Source organism: Pleurodeles waltl, chromosome 9, assembly GCF_031143425.1.
Source record: "Pleurodeles waltl isolate 20211129_DDA chromosome 9, aPleWal1.hap1.20221129, whole genome shotgun sequence".
NCBI lineage: Eukaryota > Metazoa > Chordata > Amphibia > Caudata > Salamandridae > Pleurodeles > Pleurodeles waltl.
The window spans coordinates 1081536687-1081558951 of NC_090448.1; the positions used below are offsets into that span (position 1 = coordinate 1081536687).

The 22265-nt window shown below is 44.2% G+C and overlaps 1 protein-coding gene across 5 annotated transcripts in view; it reads left to right on the forward strand.

Moving 5' to 3' along the window:
• The window catches only part of MIDEAS (mitotic deacetylase associated SANT domain protein), a 588535-nt gene that overhangs the window by 352207 nt on the left and 214063 nt on the right, over positions 1-22265 (forward strand). For all 5 annotated transcript variants that reach the window (XM_069208745.1, XM_069208746.1, XM_069208748.1 and 2 more), the window contains one exon: positions 9843-11633. In XM_069208745.1, the coding sequence (XP_069064846.1) occupies positions 10101-11633 (1533 nt within the window). In that variant the 5' untranslated portion in view covers positions 9843-10100. The remainder of the gene's footprint in view (positions 1-9842; positions 11634-22265) is intronic.

The following is a 22265-nucleotide window of genomic DNA, read 5'->3' on the forward strand; positions in this document are numbered from 1 at the left end:
CATACTGTATCACATAATCAGTGCTGCGTCTGTGCCACAAGCACACGCCTGCTGTGGATCCACTGGTTTATGTCTAGCACACAGTTTTCTAATAGCCATGTATATGGTTTGAGACCATTCCTTCTGTGTACAGTGCAAACCCCACACAAATTGATTACTTCATTAGTTCCCCTACCAAGCTTAATGTACTACTTATTGGTTTTCTTTACCCAGTGTACTTTAAATATTGTATTTTAAAAGAGAGCGACTGATAAAATGGTTGCAAAATGTTCATGGTGAAATCTCGTCGTGGTCCACTGTACCCCACATCTTATAAGGCTTCTGGAAGAGGATTTTGCCATCCCTACGATTGCTCACACAGTTCAGCGTGTGGTTCCTTTGAAAAATATTTTCCGAGGTTACTTTTATTTGGCAGTACATCCCTGCCCCTAGCAGCCTTTCAGTGTCTCAGACTAGTCAGGCGATCTCTATCTGGTTACTTACATCTGCCCTAGCCCCATCAGCATTTTTGTAGCCATGGATCAATCTCGAAATCTTTAAATGTTCCTCTACCCTCTCTGCTGTTCGTGCGTTTGCTGACTCCGGTTTCTTTAGCTTTCTGTTTATTGGGGCTACTGCAGTCATTGCTTCCCCCAGCCCAAAAATAGCTTTTTGCTTAGGCCATGTGTGCGTTGTGCCTAGTGCACTGTGCACCCCATAAACGGCTGAACGACACCGGGCAAGTGGAAATTTTCCACGGTCTACTGTGTAAATAAAATGCAGATATTCGCTGCAAGTCCTTGGCCATAGATATGGGAGAGCAGATACATCCATATACATTAACCAAGCAGTGCTCGGCCCCTCTTGTGCTCAAAACACTAACACCTGAGGGCATTTGCAACTTGAAAAGACTTCTGCAGGCATCACTCCCACCATTACAATGAACGAATCCTTTGCTTTTCCACCTCGTCCTTGACACACAATGCACATACTTTAACAAGCATTAAAAAAAAAAAAAAAAAAAAAAAACCTTTGACGCAGTCGATTCTGGCCGGGTCACATTGTTTTCTGTATTTTCTTTGTCATGTTACACAGCAGCTGAACTGCTGTGCAACATGTATTTTTTTCAAAAACTGATGCCAATAGATTTTGCATAGGTGAAACCTATTCTCTTTGCCAATGCTTGTTCCTGTTTTGTTGTCTAATTTTCCTTGTTAAATTACATGAGAGAAAGTGTGCTCCACCATCCGCTGCCAACACCATGTCGTCCTTCTCTTCGTCATGATCCTCCTCCTCCTCGTCATCCTCCTCCTTTTCGTCTTCCTGAGCTGCTTGTTTTTTAGGGTCTTGGATCAGAAGAGAGATGGGAATTTAGAAGGACAGGGTTCCGACTTACCTAGATATATAAATGTGAGAAGATAAAATTGTGAGACAAGGAATATTTGAGAACACAATGTGGTGTTCTGTGTTTTCAGTTTTACAGTAGTGTGTTTGAAAACTTTTTGTTGCTGATACATGTAGATATTATTAAGAAAGGTTGTCTAATTCAGTGGACTGTCCCTCTATTATATCTGATAGAAACTTCTAGCCGCAGATTCCTTGCCTTAAGATATTCCCCAGTCATCAGATTGGATCTGGAAAGGTTTTTGAACAGTCCCCCTTAATCTCTCCGACCTGGTCCAAATATCAGAGAAAGCAGCTAAAAAATCTGCATTGGTAGCTGACAAAGCGTGATTGGGTCAGTGGCTGACCCATCTGACTTCCTCACCCAGAGCTCACAGTATTGATAGATGCGTCACTTCTGGGTGGGGATGGGCATGTTGGAAAGGTGAAGATCAGAGGACTGTGGTCTACGGCTGCATCTCAGCTCCACATAAACCTGTTGGAACTGAGAAAGTTTTGCCTGGCTTTGAAAGTATTCTTTCTGCCATCAAAGAGGAAGGGCTAGTTCAACTGTCCACATCAACTCCATTGCCCGCCTCATCCTCGACGTACCCCGCAACAGCCACATCTCCGCCCACCTGAGACACCGGCATTGGCTTCCAGTCAGCAAAAGGATCACCTTCCGACTTCTCACCCATGCACACAAAGCCCTCCACGACAAGGGACCAGAATACCTCAACCGACGCCTCAGCTTCTATGCCCCCACCGTCTCCTCCGTTCCACCGGCCTCGCTCTCGCCGCCGTCCCTCGCATCCGCCGCTCCACGGCGGGTGGGAGGTCCTTCTCCTACCTGGCGGCCAAGACTTGGAACACTCTCCCCACCAGCCTCAGGACCACCCAGGACCACTCCGTATTCCGGAGACTCCTCAAGACCTGGTTCTTCGAGCAGCAGTAACCCCCTTCCCCCTAGCGCCTTGAGACCCGCACGGGTGAGTAGCGCGCTTTATAAATGTTAATGATTTGATTTGATTTGATATTGCCATGTGGTATTGAAACCAGCACGGCGGGGTGGGGTCGTGGACTCCGTGTCAAGAGTCCTTGCATCTGTGGACATGGCTGCAGCATCAGGGCATTTTCCTGGTGGTTCAACATCTGGAGGATTGTCTGAATGCCAGAGCGAACAAACTCAGCCATCAATGCCTTGTGGATCACAAATGGCATCTGCATCCGGAGGTGGTGCAACAGCTCTTCAGAGATTAAGGAGAACCTTGGTTAGATCTGTTTATCACCTCCGAGAACTTGCGGTGTCAGCACTTCTGTGCGCTGGAGTTTCCGAGGCCCCTCTTGCTGAGTGATGCATTTTGTCTTGAGTGGAGCTCAGGGCTCTTGTTCACCTTTCTGCTGATACCACTCCTGCTCAGAGTTCTCAAGACGATCAGGATGGACCTGGCTCAACTCATCTTGGTGGCTCTGGAATGGACACGGAGAGAGTATGGTATCCTGAACTCCTGTGCATAAGCCTCTGTTCTCTGATCAGTCCGCCGCTTTGGTAGGATCTTCTATCACAGCTACAGGGCAGAGTCCTGGACTCAAACTTGCATGTGTGGAGATTCAGTGGCAAAAGTGGAGTCTTTGACCTCCCTCAAGAAGTGTGCAATGTCTTTCTGACAGCCAGGCATCCCTCATTGAAAAATGTATGCGCCTCCTGATGAGGCAAATATATAGTTTTGTCTGCTGCCAAGTCCATTGATACACTATATGCACCCTTGTCTAAAGTCCTCTTGTTTTCGTTATCACTTGCTTGGGAAGGCCTTGCTTTGGGCACAGTTAACGGGTACCTTTCAGCTATCTCTGCTTTTTTGTGGTTGACGAATCAACTGTTACTGTTCAATCACCCGTTATGACATTTTCTGAAAAATTTGCCACACATGTTCCCTTCTGCAGCTTTCATTATCCCATGATGGGATCTTAATTTTGTTCTCACTTTTTTTAATGTGCTCACCATTTGAACTCCTGCACAGCTGCCCTCTGAGACTACTTAACATCCAAAAAGTCTTCCTTGTGGTCATAACATCTGCCAGGAGTGTTAACGAGTTGCAGAGGCTTTCTGTAAAACCAACCCCCTCCCCCACCAATACTGCCTGTTATCTGGACAAGCTGGTCCTTAGGACCCATGGCGCCTTCTCACCCAACGTGGTCACACGTCGGGCAGAGCATGCATCACACTGCCTTCTTTGTTCGCGCCTTCTCCCTCAACCCCTTCATCCTACCAAGAAGAGGAGAGTCTCCATCGCTAGGATCGAAAAAGAGCGTTGTTGTTATACATTGACCTTACCAGAGACTTCTGGGTGGACAATCGGTTCTTTATTTGAATTTGTGGGTGTAAAGAAGTGAACGCAAGAAAACCATGTCCAGGTGGATTGTCCTCTGTATAAATATTGGCTATGTAATGGGAAAGTAACAGTCTCCTCAGGGCTAGCAGGTTGACTGTACCAGAGACAGAAACTGCAACCACTGTGCGAGCTCGTGGAATCCCAGTCCTGGACGTCTATCACGCAGTTACTTAGGCATCACTGCACATATTTGTCAAGCATTACTGCCTGGACAGTCACGACAAATGTGATGGGCGTTTAGCCGTTCAGTCCTCCAGGACTTCTTAGTTTAACATAGTCAGCAGACCCTCCTCCAGGAGAGATTGCTTTGGTAACTATTCTAAGATCAGAAATCTGCATCTAGATGTCTCTAGTAGATGAACAAGTTGCTTACTTTTGGTACTGCCTCTTGTCTAGTTGCAGATTCCTTACTGACCCATTCATCCATCTGCAGACTGAAAATGTAATCTCTGAGAGATTCTGTAGGACTTTACTTTGGCACACTGTGGTCACACTACCTCAGTATGGCTCTGTGCAATGGGGTGGAAAATAGTCATGAAACTGAAGTCGGTGCGTTAGGTTGGCACATATATAGGCATCATACACAATAATTGCAGCATAGACACCTACACCATGTGGAGCCGAATGACACCACCTGCTGGCACACAAGGGAACTGCTAAAAAAATGTTTGGATCCAGTCTGAGGCCTGGGGAACCTTCTAGGGTAACAAATCTGCAACTACATAGTTTCTCTATCAAATAAGACGTTACTGAAGAGATGTCTTGCCTTCTTAACTTCCATGCTTTTTTTTTTTTTTAAATAAACTAGGAAGAGAAGAATGTCAGAGTTGAGTTTCAGATGGACTGGTATTCTCAGGCTCACTGGTCTGAGCCAACTCTTGCAGCCGTGAATCTTAAAGGAATCTGGTCCTCATCTCACAGCAAGTTTGATTTTTAGAACGGTATTTTATGGTTACGTGTTAACCATGTATATTTTTAGTCCACTGGTGTTTTATTGTGGTTCCTACATTTGTCTTGAATGCTGGTGTTGAGTAAAATATGGTTTATGCTTGGTAACTGATAACCTCGTGTTATATTTTGGTGTATGATTATGGAGTACATATTAGAAGAGACTCTTGGAGCACATCTATTCTTTGAAGAACACAGCATGAGGGTAGAACAACCACATACCGTTACTTTGCTGAAAGAGTGCTCCTATTTGCTGGAAGCAGCTTTGACAAATCGTGCATGATGTCAATCTAGCCTTCATTAGAAGAGGTTGGATGAGGTGTGGAAACCGGGTTAGTGAAGTTGAATACCCATCACATTGCATACGAAGATGTGGTTTATTAAAAGTACTAGTACATATATTTATACATATTCTCACCCCCTAAAGCCAACTTCCATGCAGTGGCGTTGGTGGTAACAAACACAAAAAAGTCGGTAGACTTCACCACGAAACTACTTGATTCCCGCCGAAATGTGTTCACCGGGCTACTATCTTAAATCCAGTGGAAGCAGACATGGCGTGGCATTGCTGTACAGTAGTCTGTTAAACTATGTTGTTTATCGTGGATGTTTGTCTTTAAAGCTATTGGTATTATGGAATGCAGGATAGGTAGAGTGATATAAAGTTCAGAGTAATTGACTTCTTGACTAAAACTTTATTTTGTATGAATAATTGGGTTATACTGTGCTTTGTGATAAAAATATTTTAAGGTGAACTATTTTGCTACACGAATGTGTCTGTATTATCTACTTTATGGATTACAGAAACGAAATACAGTAGAAGCAATCCAGGCAAAGCGTGTCTTTGTGTAATTTTGACCACCATTTAGACGCTCTTTTGTCACATGCCGAGCAGGCGATGCATTATTTCCAGATCGAGAACGGGTACTGCTTGCTTGAAACACTCACCGGGATATCAGAAGGAGAGTAATGAGTACATTTCATTTATGGGCAAGTTAATATAGGCATTTCTGCCGCGATGGGCGTCTGGGTTATTTGAAACTGGTTGCATCTTTACTGATGAGTTGTTCATATATTTCCCTTCAGAGTGGTTGTTAAGTGTGTTAACGCAACTCCTCCGCCTTTAGTGATCAGGTTTGTTCTTTCCATCTGTGGTCACTACCGCAACTTGTGAACATTTTTTGTTTTTCAGCGAAGCCTTCCGTTCTCGGTCAGTAAATTGAGTTTGCTCACATTGGATACTAAATACAAGCCTAAATGTAGAAGGCGATTATTGCACATTTTGTAAAAGATCTAGGTATGCGGTAGCTTGATAGATAGATAGATAGATAGATAGATAGATAGATAGATATATAATCTGGGCTTCCATTACTAACGCCCATCTGACACCTGTTATGAATGTACCAGGGTGGGCATTTAGTACGTGCCACGCTCGGTTGCAGGAGAAGTCTGAACTCCTGATAGCACGTGGTACTGTGTTGTACACGAGGGGCAGTAGCAGTGTGCTGTCTGCCTGTGCCGGAAGCTTGCACTCCTGATGGTCATGTGCTGCCTGCTCTGTTAGTGTGTGCTGGAAAGTTCACGCTGCTGTATCCGTACTGTCTGCGAGGAAGACCTCTACATTTAATGTCCTCGTGGTACTTGCTTGCACTCTGTGTCTGCCTTGAGGACGAGGTGAGTTTGCATTCCTATAATGTACTTCACTGTCCACCCATTGCCCCCCTCCAACCTTGCATCTTCTCATGCCTTTTACATACTGGCAATCGTTTGGCTTTTCTGTAACGAGAAGGTGTAGAGCGAGCTTTATTCATCTCCAGCAGATAAGACATGGAAGCTTTCACTTGACATCAAGAACAGTTCGTGGTCGGCCAGACACAATCAAAGCGCCCACACCCAAAGTACAACACCTTTCAGTTACAGCGGGGGCAAAATACAGGGCACGTTCCGTAAGAGGCTGGTAGTATATATTTTCTTACACATACACCGAATAAACAGTGTGCAACTGAAATGTTTGTGTGACAACAAGAAGCTGTTGTGTATTACTCAATTTCTAAACAAACGGCAGAACCGTTAGCATTGCTGTTGCGGGCTTATATAAAGCGTCAAATAGTTCATTTATTTAGTCTGTTCCTAACATTTTTTTGAGGATAACAGACCCCTGTGCACGGGCGCATAAGGTGTTTCATTCATACTTTTTTGCATCTTTAGGTGTGACTTAGGGCCAGATGTAGGAAATTCCGTCTTTGCGGCTCGCAATTTGCGAGTCGCAAAGCCGGATGCAGGATGGTGTGTCTGGCACCATCTGCGAGTCGCAAGGGGGTCGCAAAGGCCCACCTCATTAATATTAATGAGGTGGGTCGCAATTTGCGACCCCCTTGCGAGTCGCAGCACTCACAGGGATGGTGGCCTGCTGGAGACAGCAGACCACCATGTCTGTGACTGCTTTTAAATAAAGCAGGTTTTTTTTTTTTTTTTTTGTAATGCAGCCCGTTTTCCTTAAAGGAAAACGAGATGCATTACAAACGAAAAAATGAAACGTGTCAGTTTCATTTTTTCAGAGCCATTTACAAAGGGGAAGGGGTCCCATAGGGACCCCTTCCCTTTTGCGAATAGGTTACCACCAGTGTGACACTGGTGGTAACTGTGAATTGCTTTGCTACCGCGTTTGCGGTCACAAAGCAATTCTGCATCGCAATGCGACTCGCATATAGGAAGGGGAACACCCCTTCCTATTTGCAACTCGCATACCCATTTTGCAAGTCGGTAACCAGGTTACCGACTCACAAAATAGGAATGGGCATCGCAATGTGGCTTTTGCTCCTCGCAAACAGCGATTTTCGCTGTTTGCGAGGCGCAAAAGCCTTGCTACATCTGGCCCTAAATCCCTTGTAAACCTCTGGGCTTTAGGTAGAAAATCTTAGTCCGCTGTTCGCAGTTAAAGTAATTTATTAAATTCATTTATCGGGCTCCGTTGGTGGAATGGAGGGGCCTGGGCCTTCTGGTCTCTGGAGTCTGCAGTCAACAACTTAAAGCAATCGACATCATTCTCTTTGGTGTACACCAAGTGCCAGGCCAGTGGCGTAACGCAAAATCGGGAACCTCCCCAGCAAAATGTGACGAGGGCCCCTGGGTCTCCCATATATCGCAGTATTCATTGCTTGATTGCCCCTCACCTCCCCTCCCTCCAGTGCTATCAAGGGCCTGTGCTACGCCCATGTGTCATTTTAAGTTTGGACAAGGCTTTCCAGAAATACTGTTCACTGTTGAAACTGGTCTCTTATTTTTAAGTCCGTTGATGCTACAGTTCTACCCTGGCCGCTTCAGTGACTAAAGCAGAAGCGAAAGTCAGCCACGACAAGGAACTCGGGCGCTGTGATTCTTGGTGGCGATTTGCGTAATTTAGGGAGACTAGGAAGTGACTCAGCCGCTCCGCACGGGTTGCAGGCGGCCGGCCGGCCCACTTTACAGAATACTTTTTGGCTCAGGAAATAAAAAAAAAACATTATGCAAGGTCTCTACTTGGTGCATCCGATGCCTCAGAAAGAACTGTGTGGAGTGGAGTACTCCAGTCAGATATCAATCTGTCCCATTGTGCGGTGATACTTTATAGCTCTTACTGCCACTATGTTGGGCGCTGTGTCTCTTGCCCACTCGCATATAGCAAGCTTCACCTTGTAGGGTGTTTTGTTGGAAGGGTGTTTTTTGTTTTTTGTTTTGTTTTGATCCTGTGTGCGAAGTGTTTGCATGTTATTCGTGATGACTTTGGGGGGTGGGAGGACGATCACATTATGGATGCATGCAGCGTCTGGCGGTGTGGTGGGGAGGGGGGACGTGTGTGACATATAATTGGAATAACGACTAAGGTATATAGGCACTTACAACGCACCAGTGTGGAATTGTGTGTGCACGCATAACAAAAAGGGGCCTAATCTGATAAAGCCTAGTAATCCGTGGTAATTTATAGCAGGCATCTATGGTGCTGAATGTGTCAAAGGGAAACGCCGGGAATTGGTCACATGAGCAGTAGTCATGCACCCCGACCATTGCAACATTTTATAATTCATTTAAATTCTCTTACTCCAGTGCGCGTTAAATAAACTGTGTGTACGGAAGATAAAATTAGATTTATGATTTCTACCGTTTGAAGTAATATGCCACACAAGTGGCGATTGTACATTTTGCAGATGCTAGATAGATGGCGATTGAAAAAGTCTGCTCTTGAAAGATGCCATATAATGTCACTCTTAAGAAACATTAAGTAATAAAACACAAATACGAGAACCCGTTTTCCCTCGCATATGCTTATTTGCATTTTTCTGCAGATGGACGGAGAAAGAGGCGTTTATATAATGTGTTGTAAAAACTGATGTCATCCTCCTTTATCTTATTGGCAGAGAATGTCTATGCATTTTAAAACTCTCGCGACGAATCGCCCAAAAAGCTTTTAGAATGTGCCAGGATTTTCTGCAGATTGTGTGTGTTTTTTTTTTTTTTTTTTTTTTAAATATGTACTCGAGGATACAGAAGCTGAGCCGTAATTCGCTTGTGACTCACCTGCTGGTGTTTAAATTTTACACCCAGCCCAGTAGGAAAAGAGGGCTGCTTCGCAACCGGTTGTGGAGCTGCGATTTTTTTCATGGCTTGCGCCTGCAGGTGCACTAACCATCCGGTTGTAGCCACTTATAGAGAGAATTAACCTTGTCGCCTGCATTGTTGAGGTTAATCCCCATGTTTCAGTGCTACTATGGCCAAAAGCAAATATATGATGGGTTCTACCAAGCGCAGTATTGCTAGGAAGTGTTGTCACCCTCCTCCTGGTTGGCTAGAGCTGCTCCAACAAAGTGTTGCATTACAATATCGCTTAGTCATAGTACACAAGCAGCGTTTCCGCTGCTGTTTCTGGGTTTCTCTGTTGCTAATAAGATTTTGTATGCTTTCAATCAGTCGGTAGCTCCCTTGCATTGAAATGTGTGCTTCGATGTGTGTTGCACGTGCTGGATAATTAATTACAAGGTGATGATACTTTTCAATGAGATAAACAACCGTATTTAAACAATCTCGAAACGTATGTACTTATGCTAGGACGCTGTCTTCTATTTGTTTTTTATACTTCTGACACTTTTTTTGTTTCACTTTCAGCTGTTTCGAACCTGACAACTCAGTTTCATCATCAGATGTAGAAAATAATCAAACAGTTGGAGAGACCGGACAAAGAACGGACAGGAAGTAACCCCAACCCCTTATGTTCCTGGATAGCTAGACTAAAATTTATTTTTTTCTTTTTCCAAAAAAGACTTATTTTTGTAAATTGCCTTTGAATTCTCAGAAGGAGCAGCAGACAATAGTGAAGCTGCCTGTGTATGGTAACTTTGGAGGAACTACATCAGGTGGACTGACATGAATCTCCAAGCTCAGCAGAAGGCTTCGAACAAAAGAACTGGGAAGCGGATCTCATTTTTCAATGAGCAAGGTCTTCCCGTTCAGCCCAAAGAGCAACAACTGAAGGAGGAACATTTGTTTGGTCACCGGGGTCCCGTGCAGTCCTCCCAAGCTTCAGAGCTTCCTAAGGCTGAGGGAGTCACTTCTAGTGCCGCCAACAGTAATCATGTGCTGCAGAACTCGGCCATATATTCCCGTGATCAGGGAGAGCCAACAAGGGTACCTCAGCAGATAGCTCCCGACAAGTGGCAGAACTCCGTTTTGGTGAACAGACTTCCTGAAAGGAACGATGCCAGTTGGCATCATCCGACACAAATGTGGAACCATAACCTGATGTATGGCTCTGGCCAAAAGGGGTCCCATCCCACCAGTATTTCCGATTTCTATAATCACCACGAGGCTCTGAAGAGGGGTCAGGAGAAAGGGGGTGGTGTGACACAACTGGACATGTATGGAGATGCAGTGCAGCAGATGCTGTCCCAGAAAGCTCAGCTGGAGCAACAGGCTCTCGCAATGCAGCAGGCACATTATAATTCAATACACCAGGCCCAGAAGCATCAGCAGCAACTTCAGCAACAACAGAAACAGCAGCAGCAGCAACATCAGCACAAGCAGCAGCAACAGAAGCAGCAGAGTCAGGGACTACCTTTGCAACCTTTTCAGCTTGCTTTTGGCCATCAGGGCCAAAAGCAAGGACTTCCACTTCCGAATTTGTTTCACACGTTCCAGGAAACACCAGCCTCATCTAATGCTCAGTTTGTTCCACAGCAAACACAAGCCCTCCCTCAGATGCAGCTCTTTGAAAACTTCTATCCAACACAACAGCAGCAACAAGCTGCTGCACAAGCCTACAGCCGCCAACAGGCCACTTCTGTGGCTCAGTGTCATGGGGTTTCACAGTACCAGATGCATATGATGGGGCAATATCAACAGGCACCTGCAGAGAGAAATGAGGGGATGCTGAAAGCCTTGACAGAACAGAACCCACAGATGGTATTACCAAAATCGCAGATCTCATTCCCAAGGAGATCCCGCAGACTTTCCAAAGAAGGAGTGTTACCCCAGTCGAAAAACGATGGAGCTCCCATTTGCAATCCTGGTGAGGTACAAGCAAGCAACCCATTTATGCCTCAGTGGCAGCAGCATCCAGGGACCCAGGCTCAACATCCCTCTTTGGTGCCAGGCCATAAAGAGAATCATGAGCACAGTCAGGCAGAGCTACACTTGAGTGGACAAGAAGTTAAAATTGGTCACCAGCAACCTTGTCAGCCGGACATGGAAAGACGGCATGAGCCTCAGAATGGCAAAGGCAATGAGGTGCGGGGTTCTCTAGGAGAAACAGTGGTGAACGCCACTGATGCTGGTCATATTGGTGGCATTACAGGTGGAGTAATCCAGAGCACTCGGAGAAGGAGGCGGATCTCCCAGGAAGCAAATTTACTGACTTTAGCCCAAAAGGCAGTGGAGTTGGCATCCCTGGAGAATGATAAGGTAAGAGTTAAAGATTGTCTTGTGAAACATCTAACATCACTGGAGGACCACTGATTACGTTTTATGGGTATTTTACTGTGTTCCAGCATCAGTGTTTTCATTGTAATTTATGTAAAATACTACGATGCTCCGTTCTCAGTCACTGGTTCTTTTATAACGTGTACAGTGTAGTGAGTGGGTCGAATTTCATAATATGTATTACATTTTGCCTTCTTTAGTCCCAGCTAATGAATACATTGCCCTTGAGTGTACAGTATCAGAAACGATGCCATTGCTGAGCAGTAGGAAAACCTAAGTTGTCTATCAAGCAATGCCCTCCACTGTCCCATACCTCTGTACCTTCGTTGCATGCCCCATCTCTCAAGTCATTTTCTTCTACTGACAGAGTGACTAGAACTCTGCTGACAGGCACACAAAGGAACTCTACAAATGACCTTTTTTGTCTTTGATGATGATATCCCTTACGTTGGTTTCTGTCACTTCCATTCTTCCTTGAAATGGCTGTAAAGCAGCGCAAGGGTTGTGCAAATACAGTGTAAACAAGCATTTGCAATGCAATAGGGTCTTGCATTTCTCTGAGTTACAGCTATTAGTAGTTGTAAACTCCCAACCGGACTTTTCTTGCCACATTGAATGAAAAAAAGAGCGCAATCGCGCTGCTACAGTTCACTCGTACAGAGAGTTGAAGAAGGCATGCAGGTTGAAAGAAAAGAAAAAAATGCAAAAAAAGAGCGTGATCGCGCTGCTACAGTTCACTCGTAGTGAAACCTACCGGCAAAAGTGCAATTATGTACATAACCGGCAAAAGTGCTATTAACTGTGTAACCGGGTCGATCATGCTCTGCCAAGCGAGATGGCGCTGCGAAAAAAAGATAAAAAGTAGTCCACAAACCTGACAAGAAACAACGAGCCTCTCATGTTTTCAGTACTTGGTCGCTGCGCTCGAGGCGGGCTAACCACCGGAAAAGGCATAACCTATGCGGGCCTTCCACTAATGAAAGCAAGCATATTTTGAAAGGCAAGCCCACGAACCAATGAAAGACACTGACGTAACATGGACGAGGCTCCGAGCACTTTTCTATCTACTAAAGCGCATGCGATGCAGTCTCGACCCTAAAAATGTCTACAGGGACGTTCACAGGAGAGTGTGGGTCATGTGTAAGCTTTGCATTGACATAATTAGTCCTGAGGAAAGATGATCTGTAGATTTCCTTTTTTAACGCTTCTGAAAGACCCAGGGAGCTTCTAAGCTAACCAGTGTGGAGTCTATTGGTACTTGTTTGAATCCTGAATCATCCTTCTGCCAGTAAATGGCCAGAAGATGAACAACTCTGTTCAAACAACATTTATCTTACCTAGTGGGTACCAATAGCACTACATCAAGATGACAGCATAGATTTGACAGGGGTTCCTTTGTGGCATTGTACTGGAAATTCTGGGTCAAAAGAAAAATTAATTGCATATCCCTATCTCCCTTTGATCATTTTTGACCCATATGGGACTCCTCTCTGTTCAAGGAGACGTTCCACCCGAGATTCAGCGATCCCTTACATATCTCGGACGGTTGCTTAAAAGGTGATGTGCAAGACGATTTAACCGCAGTAAACATGCTATTGTACACACTGAGGTTAAGTGGACCCCTTTCCTGTGCTCACTCCATCTGACACTTTCCTGGATGCACCTCGCCGCAGGTGTAGACTGGGAAGGAGTATGAAAGAATAATGCGGGAACCTGTTGACATTTAGAACAAGCTTAGGCAAAGCCAATAGGTTTCACCAATGCAAACTTTTAGTTTTTTTAGTGCTTTTTTACATGTTGGGCATTGCCCATTTAAATGGGGGAACAAGTTAAAGTACCATTTCCTTTCAGAGGAAGAACGTTTTGTCACAATACTGGTGTGTGTGCACGTGTTTTGGTGAGGAACATCGACTGGACTTCAAAGATGAAAAAATAAAAAATAGAGACCGCTTCGGTAACACTATCTTTGTGAATTAATAGCTGGTACAGGAGGACGTCTATCCATCCCAACCCATATTCCCACACCTGCTCAAGCACAACAAGCCACCATGATACCACTGCAGATGTGACTTTCAGTGTAAGGCACGCAATGTTTGTGCAAATCCAAGTCTATTTAGGTTGAGGATAGCGGTGTGCAAGTGCTGCTTTTCCGACATGTTGTTATTTATTTGTGTTTTTAACCATGCCCACCCCACCCCTTCACTAACGGTCGTTCAAGGGCTTGCCCTTCAAAAATCCTTTGTTATCATTGGCAAATATTTTAAGTTTGTCCCTTCTTGAGGCGGTTTGGTTACTGCCTTGGACATTGACCCAAAATGGCTAATTGCACTTTGCCGATATGTTTGACTGCGAGCAAACTTTTTTTTCTTTTGTGTCTCCTTCATGCTCATGGTATGGCTCTTTGAATCAGCTTGCTTACGTGAACTGTTTTACTTTTCATTTTCAATTTATGTAGCAAGAAAAGTCTGGTTAGGAGTTTACAATGCTAATAGCTCTCTGGGTCGGCTCAACATCCTGTGATTTTGTGCAAATAGTTTAATATCTCTGTGCCTACAAAAAAGTGCCCGTGTGTAATGTAAGTGGTGCTCATGGAAAGCGCTCCAATATCTTTGGGTTGAGTGTGTAAAATAAAAACAACTTCAAAAGAAAGATAAGGGTTGTTGGATTTACTTTTTTTGGTCTGAAGAGCTCAAGGGAATCCGAGCAGTTTCAAAACTCGGTTGAAAGGCACCATCCGGTTTGCAGAAAGATATGCGGGAATGGGGAAACCTTGCAGTACTATGCCCTCTTACAGAAGGCATGGCAACAGTTAAAACAAAAAAAAAAGTACTTGATGCAACAGGCATGACAGTTCTTACCTTTAAAGGAGCACCTAGTGGGAAGCCCACAGATCCAGGCTCACAGAAGAGCACTGAGCGTTTTGCAGCAAGGAGGAGGTGTTTGCAACTATGGGCTGCATGTAGAAAAGTTTTTTTGTCCCCACCCCCCTTTTCGTTTTTTTTATTTTTTTTTATAGTGCCTGTGCTGCAGGAGCCTGCTGTGGAAGCAGTCATGGTTTAGGCTCCACGGCAGAACAGAGACATTAAGCACAGGAGAAGATGGAGGTGAGGAGGAGGTACTAATCAATAGTAAGCAAGGAAATGAGAGGCAGCCAGTCAACGGAATGGTAAGTAATAGGACGGCTTTAAGCCCCTTTTGAAATCTTATATTTATTTCAAGAGATTTTGCAAGCACAGCGGAAGTGCTGTGCGGGCAAACACTAAGAAAACTGGAGGTTCTGGGGAAAGAGGCTCATCTATTTAAATGAGCAAAGGAAGGAAGCCAGCTAAGCCTGCTTTGTCCTTATTTCGGATTCGCAGCCTGCTCACATCAACCCTTCCCCTGACCAAAAAACTTGTAGGGCAATCGCTGGCACAGTAGTGTCACATATGTCAGTGACTTCCCCTAGTGAAAGGTTCTGCAACCAGTGAAATTCTCTGTCTGATTCAGGGTTCCATAGCTAAGCAGAATCTTCACCTTGGCTTAAAGATGACTAGAAAGATGTAGCAAGACAGCACATCAGCCCGACAGATAATTATCAACGTTTAAAGACAGATGTTGAGATCGTTGTGGAAATAAGAATAGAAAGAAGATTGAACTGGCCTGTGAAGAGGCAGCCTAATTGTGCAGGTAAATAGAACAAAATGAGTCTACTACATGTGTTTCACTGAAAGAGAGCATGTTTTGTAAGAACAGGTGTACAATTTAACTTTTCCCAATTGGTTAATAGATTCAAATTTAGTCTAACTTACAAACCAAGCCACAAAAATAGCATGAATCAGATAATACAATCTGAATAATCTATAATGGATTTAAAAAAAATTCCTAGCTATCATAACGGGAAGTTTCAATTTTATTAGAGACAGAGGTGAGGATAAGGCTGTACTTTCCACGCTTTAGTGCTACAGCAGCCCTTCAAAGATTAACATTTCAACTGTAAAATCAGTTTGAACAAATAAACTTTGTCCCAGCAGTCCTATGGGGATGCTGAACAGAACGTCCAATCCTGGGTCTGGGTCGCTCCTCAAAACCTCATGGCGACGCTCCCTCTCTCTCTTCCTCTGAACACAACCTCCCCTGTGGTTCTCCCTCCTGTTTGGAAGACTCTGTACCTGAGATAAAGGAAAATCAACTTATGAGCCCCATGGTGTTGGAATGACCAAAGAACTAAGAAAGCAGAGACATAGCATGACATCAGTGAACATAGGCACTTGCAACATTGGTATACCTTGATAATAGCATACTGCAGCCATAAACCTTCTACTTGCAAGTAAAACAGTGTTCCATCTGAGATATTGCTACTGTACCTGTACCGGGAGGGGGCAGTATCTTGTCTGGGTGGGCTAATCCTTGCCTTCGTGTCCTTAATAGAATTGAAACTTTGTGTTACGATAGCTAGGAAATTAATCATTTTATGCCCGGACAGGAGGCAAGGATCAGGCTAGTTCAAAGCTTCCCCCCCACCTGGTTTGAAGAAATCTTGCACGTAGAGTCAGAGAACAAGTCTGCAGCCTTATGAATGTCCTCCAGGTGGGCTCCTGCCGATAAGGCTTTTGAGGCCATAGCTGTTCTCACTGAGTGAGAGCCAAAACAAGATGCATCAATGCCCGCCTCCTGCATGGCCCATCTGACCCATCTTGCCATGGTAGGAGATACCACCCCGTAATTAGGTTTGGTGAAGGCGATAAGGAGTCTCCTTTCCCCAGGAGGGAGTACCTCCTCAGTCATAGATTTTTACGCGTTTAATGTCCTAACTACACACCGTTTTGTAGATTCAGGAAAATTGGTATATGAAATCACTCTGGGATTGGTTTTCGTTCTCTGAGAAATGTAAAATGAAAGTTGCCATCTTGTAGTCATTCCTTGTCTTTCCTCTTGTGTCTTAAAAGGAAATGGGTGTTATTGGCATTTGTGAGCAGCATGTGAATTTGACTAATTTGTATTATAACCTATGAAAATGTGTCCTTGTATACATTAAAAAGGAAAGGTTTACCAAAAGCCAAAGCCTGTCGTTCAAGTGGATAGCTAAGCCCGCTGTGGAATAGTTTGAGCTTCAGAAATTCACAATCCTCCGTTCCTCTCCAAATCAAGAAAACCTGCAACTTCTTTGGTTGATGTTTGTCATAGGCAGAGACATGGGTTATTACTCGCCAGGGTATGCAGTGTTAGTGCTGTCTGACAACTACCATAGAAAGAGGTGCAGGGTGTGGAACAAGCTCATTGTGCTATAATGAACAGTTCAGCTGATATGGCTCCTGGCTGTGACCCACTTTCTCTGTCTTAATATGCAACCTTGCCTTCCTCTCCTTCACCAGATCGTGGAGGGTGACATAAGTAGTCTTTGTTTTCCACTTCTCCCACCCCTCAAATCTATATGGCAGAAGTGGTCCTGCATTCTCTTTAATACTTGTGATCTCCTTTCATCTGACTATTTCGGTACCGACATCTCCTTTGCTCACATCCCGGCTTGTATTTGTTCTGCATTACAAGAACATGCGTTGAACTAGTCCAAGCACAAACTCCAATCGTGCTAACATGCTTAACAGTAAGCTGCTCCAAGGGTGGCTCATGTCATGGATGAGCTAGAGTGGCTTCCTAAATCTCTTGCTGTTAATTTTTTCATTATATGCTTTATTCATTGCAGAAATGGAAATTTGCCTTTAGTCTCCTCTACACTACTCTAGTTCCTCACCATTCCATCATTCATGTAAAGACCTGCACCAACAGCTTTGATAACATTTTTTTCCTCCATTGCGAGTGTGCTTATGCTTTCTTTTCCAGTTCTGGAGCTAGCTCACTGTACCAATTTCCACAGCAATTAAAACTAGTTTGTCTTTCTCGCAAGACCCTTGGATCATCGAGATAATTACTCGTACATCTTCTGTGCAAAGATCTACATCTTGCAGTTCCGGACTCAGTTGACGGCAACACTAATTAGATAAACAATTCTTGCATCTTATTAAAATGTAATTGCAAAGCACTTCATATATTGCCCTTTGAGGCTCTGACGACTCCGCTAGGAGGAGAGCATTTATCAGTGCTCTAGTGGTCACCTCACACCCTCAACTTTTGAGTGCAAGGTATTCAAGCAGGCAACTGAACTCTGGATGAAGCCTGGTTCCAAATAAGTTGCCTCGGGGTATCCAAACAAGGAAATAAAGAATCCCAAGATTGAGTGTCATAGTTGCCAGAAGTCTCCCAGCTTAGTCTGGTGACGACTGCCTCCCTGATGTGAAGTGCTTTGTGCAGGTGATGGATAACGAGTCAAATGTCTGAAGACATTTGTAAACGAAGTGTAACATTTTGGTGGGCTCGTGTTCTGACAGTGGGATGGTTGTGATCTTAGCAAGCTGTTGTTTGCTTGTTGAAGCACATTTGACTACATTTCATCTTTCCTCCCTAAACTTATCCTGATAGACTGAAGATCCATATTTCTATACAGTAATAGCACCAAGCAACCATCTAGGCTTTTGTGGCTCTTTCACTTGAACTTAGATGTATCCAACCTGCAGCTCACTGCCTGTGCATAATCACTTGAGTGCATCTTCAAACATTGCCTTTAAAAGACCACATCATTATGAAAACGAAGACTGAGTCGTGCCCAATCCCACTTGCCCTGTGAAAAAAGCGAGTCATCTTTCCTGAAACCTATTTTAGAACGAGTGCAAGCTCTAGTCCTCTCAGGTGGAAAGAGGCTGAGGTGCGCTCAGTGGCCAGCAGAACACAGCAGCCTTTAAACACATCTTATCTCTGAGTGAACTTTATTTGCTCCTGTTAAAAACTAACAACATTTTCTAAACCAACTGCATTGCTTGGAAAACCAGCATACCCTTCGCTGACCAGGAAGCTGACAACTTCCAGCAACCCAGAAGCCATGGAATTGCCAGACTAGAGGCTAAAAGGTTTAAGAAAGAAACCAGCAGTAAATATTGGCAAAGCAAATAGGCCTGGTGTCGGCTGCCAACCTTTTGGCTTTTGTAACCCTTGTTTTGCCATGGCTTTTGTTAAGCTTTATTGTTTGAGGGGGTGGGGAAGAGGGTTGGCTGAAAGCTTGTAGCAATATATTTATTTAATAAAATCAAAATGTCTCGACTAACGCCAGACCTATTTAAAAAAAAAAACAAAAAAAAAAAACTGAAGACTTCATCTGCTGAGGCTTCCATGATACGGGACAATCGCCACGTCCACAGCAGAACCGCCTCAACCCTCCAGCATGTCTGGAAAAAACGCTGAAGATCTGCCTCTTCATGGTACATTACCTCCCCTAATAATAGGAACCCACCTGCCCCCATCTCAGTCTGACATCCTCGAACTGCACCTGTGTGCCCTGATTTCTTTTCTAGTATTGTGTTATCTCCAGCTAGGTTTGTGCTATACACATAAGCAACCGTCTCAAAATAGGCAGTTTATTAGTTTAAAGAAAGGTTACCAATAAGCTTGTACTCCATAGCAGGGAAAGTGGGAGGTGCTTAAACTGGTGGACTACTAGCAACTGAACACTGCAATTACACCTTCAAGAATCTGCTTGTGGTTCCATCTCTGCTAAAGGGCACCCACTTTGGAGCTTGAAAAAATGTATGCAGGCCAAGAATAACTGATTCACTGTTAACTTTGTCCTTTTCGACCAAATGGATTGCCATTCAGTAGAAAGTCGGCTTCAGGAAAACCACAGAATGCATTTCCGACTTAGTGTAGTGCCAGCTTTATCAATGCAACTTCCGTCCCTTTATCTGGCATGCAGCTTCTTCAGTGTTCACCACTTTGCTTCTTTGTATTGTTGTTAACCAAACACCACCACCAAGAGTTACATTTCAATACCTTCTCAGAGGAATGACGGATAAGGGTCTTCCGATGTACTCGCTGCAACAGAGCGCACTCTGGAGTATTCAACGAACCCTTGCAGATGATGTGTTTATACTTTGGAAGGGCTCCATTTTATGTCGGCTGTTCTAGACATTAGACATTGTGAGGATGATAGGGTGCATGCTTGCAAAATATCATGCTCCAGAGAGCGGTGAAACAAGTAGCTTCCAGTAACCTGGGGTTTGCTCTAGAGACCCAGGATAAGACCATTGTGACTGCCACTCCATATAAGGGACAGAACTGCAAATGAAAGGCTCTTGCAGCATTTCTGTTGTTGTGGGTTTGTTGAGTAAACAAGGGAACACATATTACTATTTCGGGTGAAGATCATTGCAGTGGAAAAACAAGTCTATAAATTATGTTGCATTTCTGTCCTCTTTTTCATCACCATTGGCCTAACAAACGGATATCTGGTCCAGAACACCTCTTCCTTTTCTTTCAATATGATGAAAGTCGAGAACGTTCAGTTAGAGAGGTAGTACTGGCTTCATCATGTACTCACAAGTGGGAGCTAAATGGATAGCTGTCCCGTTGGGTCTTTGTCATCGTTGGACTCCCACTGGTTAAGCTCCATGACCATAAAAACAATACAATACTGCCTACTTCTCCGAGGGACAAGTATGTTCAAACTGCATCTTCAGATTACAGCAATTCAGAGCCAGCAGTGTGTTCACTTTCTGCCAAAAATTGCAAGCATACGGCCAAGACAGTTAGGCAGTGGCATGCTTTCTTTTTTCTTTCTTTTTAGGTTTAGCCTAAGCAGCGTGCAAGCACTGTCCCTCGACATGTAATCTGCATCTGTGGGCTTGCACCATGCCCATCTCACGCCCATCACTTACCCCTTGGCCTGTCTTTCAAAATGCCCTTGATTTTTGTGGGTAAATGCTTTACGTTTGTCTCGCCTTGAGGCTGCTTTGTTACCGCCTAGGAGACTGTCTCTGTTACATGGATTATTGCCTGATCGGCAACATATCTTAGAATGGCGCACTACTTTTCTCTTTTGCCTCGTGCTGAGTAGCCGTATGTTGTTTCCTCCTTGTTGTGGGCATGCCACTGTTGCTTCGTGTCAGCCCATAAAGGCTGCAAGCTGGAGGGAAGTTAATTTTTATTTAATCATTTTTTAAAAGTTTCACATAGCGCAGACTCGATCGGAAGAGCGCTTTACATGAGGACGTGAAGTTTCATGTAGTGGAACTATCGTAGGAGCACCTTACATGACTACCACTTTAGCACTTTAGCTAAACTGCTACTACAAGTTTAGCAGTTGAAAAATGTACAAACTGGAGCATTTAAAACTGAAACAAATTCAGAAATCCTCAAAGCGGCTCTCCTGGCACAGCGGAAGAACCAATACTACAACATACACTGCACTCCAGAAACTCGCCCCATAATGCTTTGCCGGACATTTCTTTAAGACATTTTTGCTCATAACTCAGCATGTGGTGGTCTTAAGACAGTGGGCAATTGCACTTATTCTGGTCCTTTTCATTCCACGCACTTTCTGGCTGTTCTGATCAAAAGATATCCGGTAAAGAGCCCCTTGGAGGCCTGTAAGGCATTGCATGTGGAGCACTGCCCTATGATGAAGCATGTCACCAAATGGTAAGTGAAGGTATTTGCTCCTGACCTTCCGAGATGTCTATTGACTTGTGGACACACACCCTTCCGAATTGGTGACGGGCGGTCCCTTATCAAAACTATGTACCTTGTATATTTTTGTTTAAGTTCAGGGAGGGTATACACAGGACTGTGTATAACCTCCCAATTCCTGTGTTTTTCTCTTCCTACGACAGTGGGACCACCACCAGACTGTTCAGCACAACGTGCTCTTTCTGTCTAGGGTATGCCTAGGTCCCCAGACTAGGTTTAGGGGCGGGGCGGCAAAAATAGTAACCTCTCCCACCATTCAGTTTTCTTTTCTTTTTTTTTAAGTTCTCGCTTTGCTGGAACTTTGGTTTTACAGCTGGGAGCAGTTTGTGTTTTAAGGGCCTTGTTTGTAATAGTATTGCAGTAGGCCTGCTAGGCCTGAAAATGTGTAAGGCACTACGCCCTCTAGGGGCTACATATTCGGTTACACTTAATTACTTTCTGCCATTCTGTTTTTATGTTGTTAAGCCCCCTAGGGGCTGACTATATGGTTACATGACCATGTTTCTTACACATTCTATTTTTATTATGGTGTCCTCTAGGGGCTGTTCTGAGCATCACAATCAAGATTCTACAATATTCGCGGCACTCTGAAAATTGCCCCATAATTATTTGTGGGACATTCCTTTTACAGAACATTTTTGCCCAGAACTCACCGTGTGGTTGTCCTAGGACAATGGATCACCATCAAAATCTTCAGCACAACACATTCTTTCTGTCTCTCATCTCTGGATCCTCACACTAGGTTTGGGGGAACCCCAAAATAGTAACCTCTCCCACCATTCAATGTCTTTTTAAGCTCTCTCATGGATGGAACTTTTGTTTTACAGATGGGAGTAGTTTGTGTTTCAAGCGCCTTGTTTGTAATAATATTTTAGTAGGGCCTGATAGGCCTGAAAATGTGTAATGCACTACACCCTCTAGGGGCTAAATACATGGTTGCACTGCATCACGTTTTGGCATTCTGTTTCCATGTGGTTATGCTCTTTAGGGGCTGACTACATGGTTACATGAACATGTTTCTTGCAAATGTTATAGTGGTGCCCTCTAGGGGCTGTTCTGAGC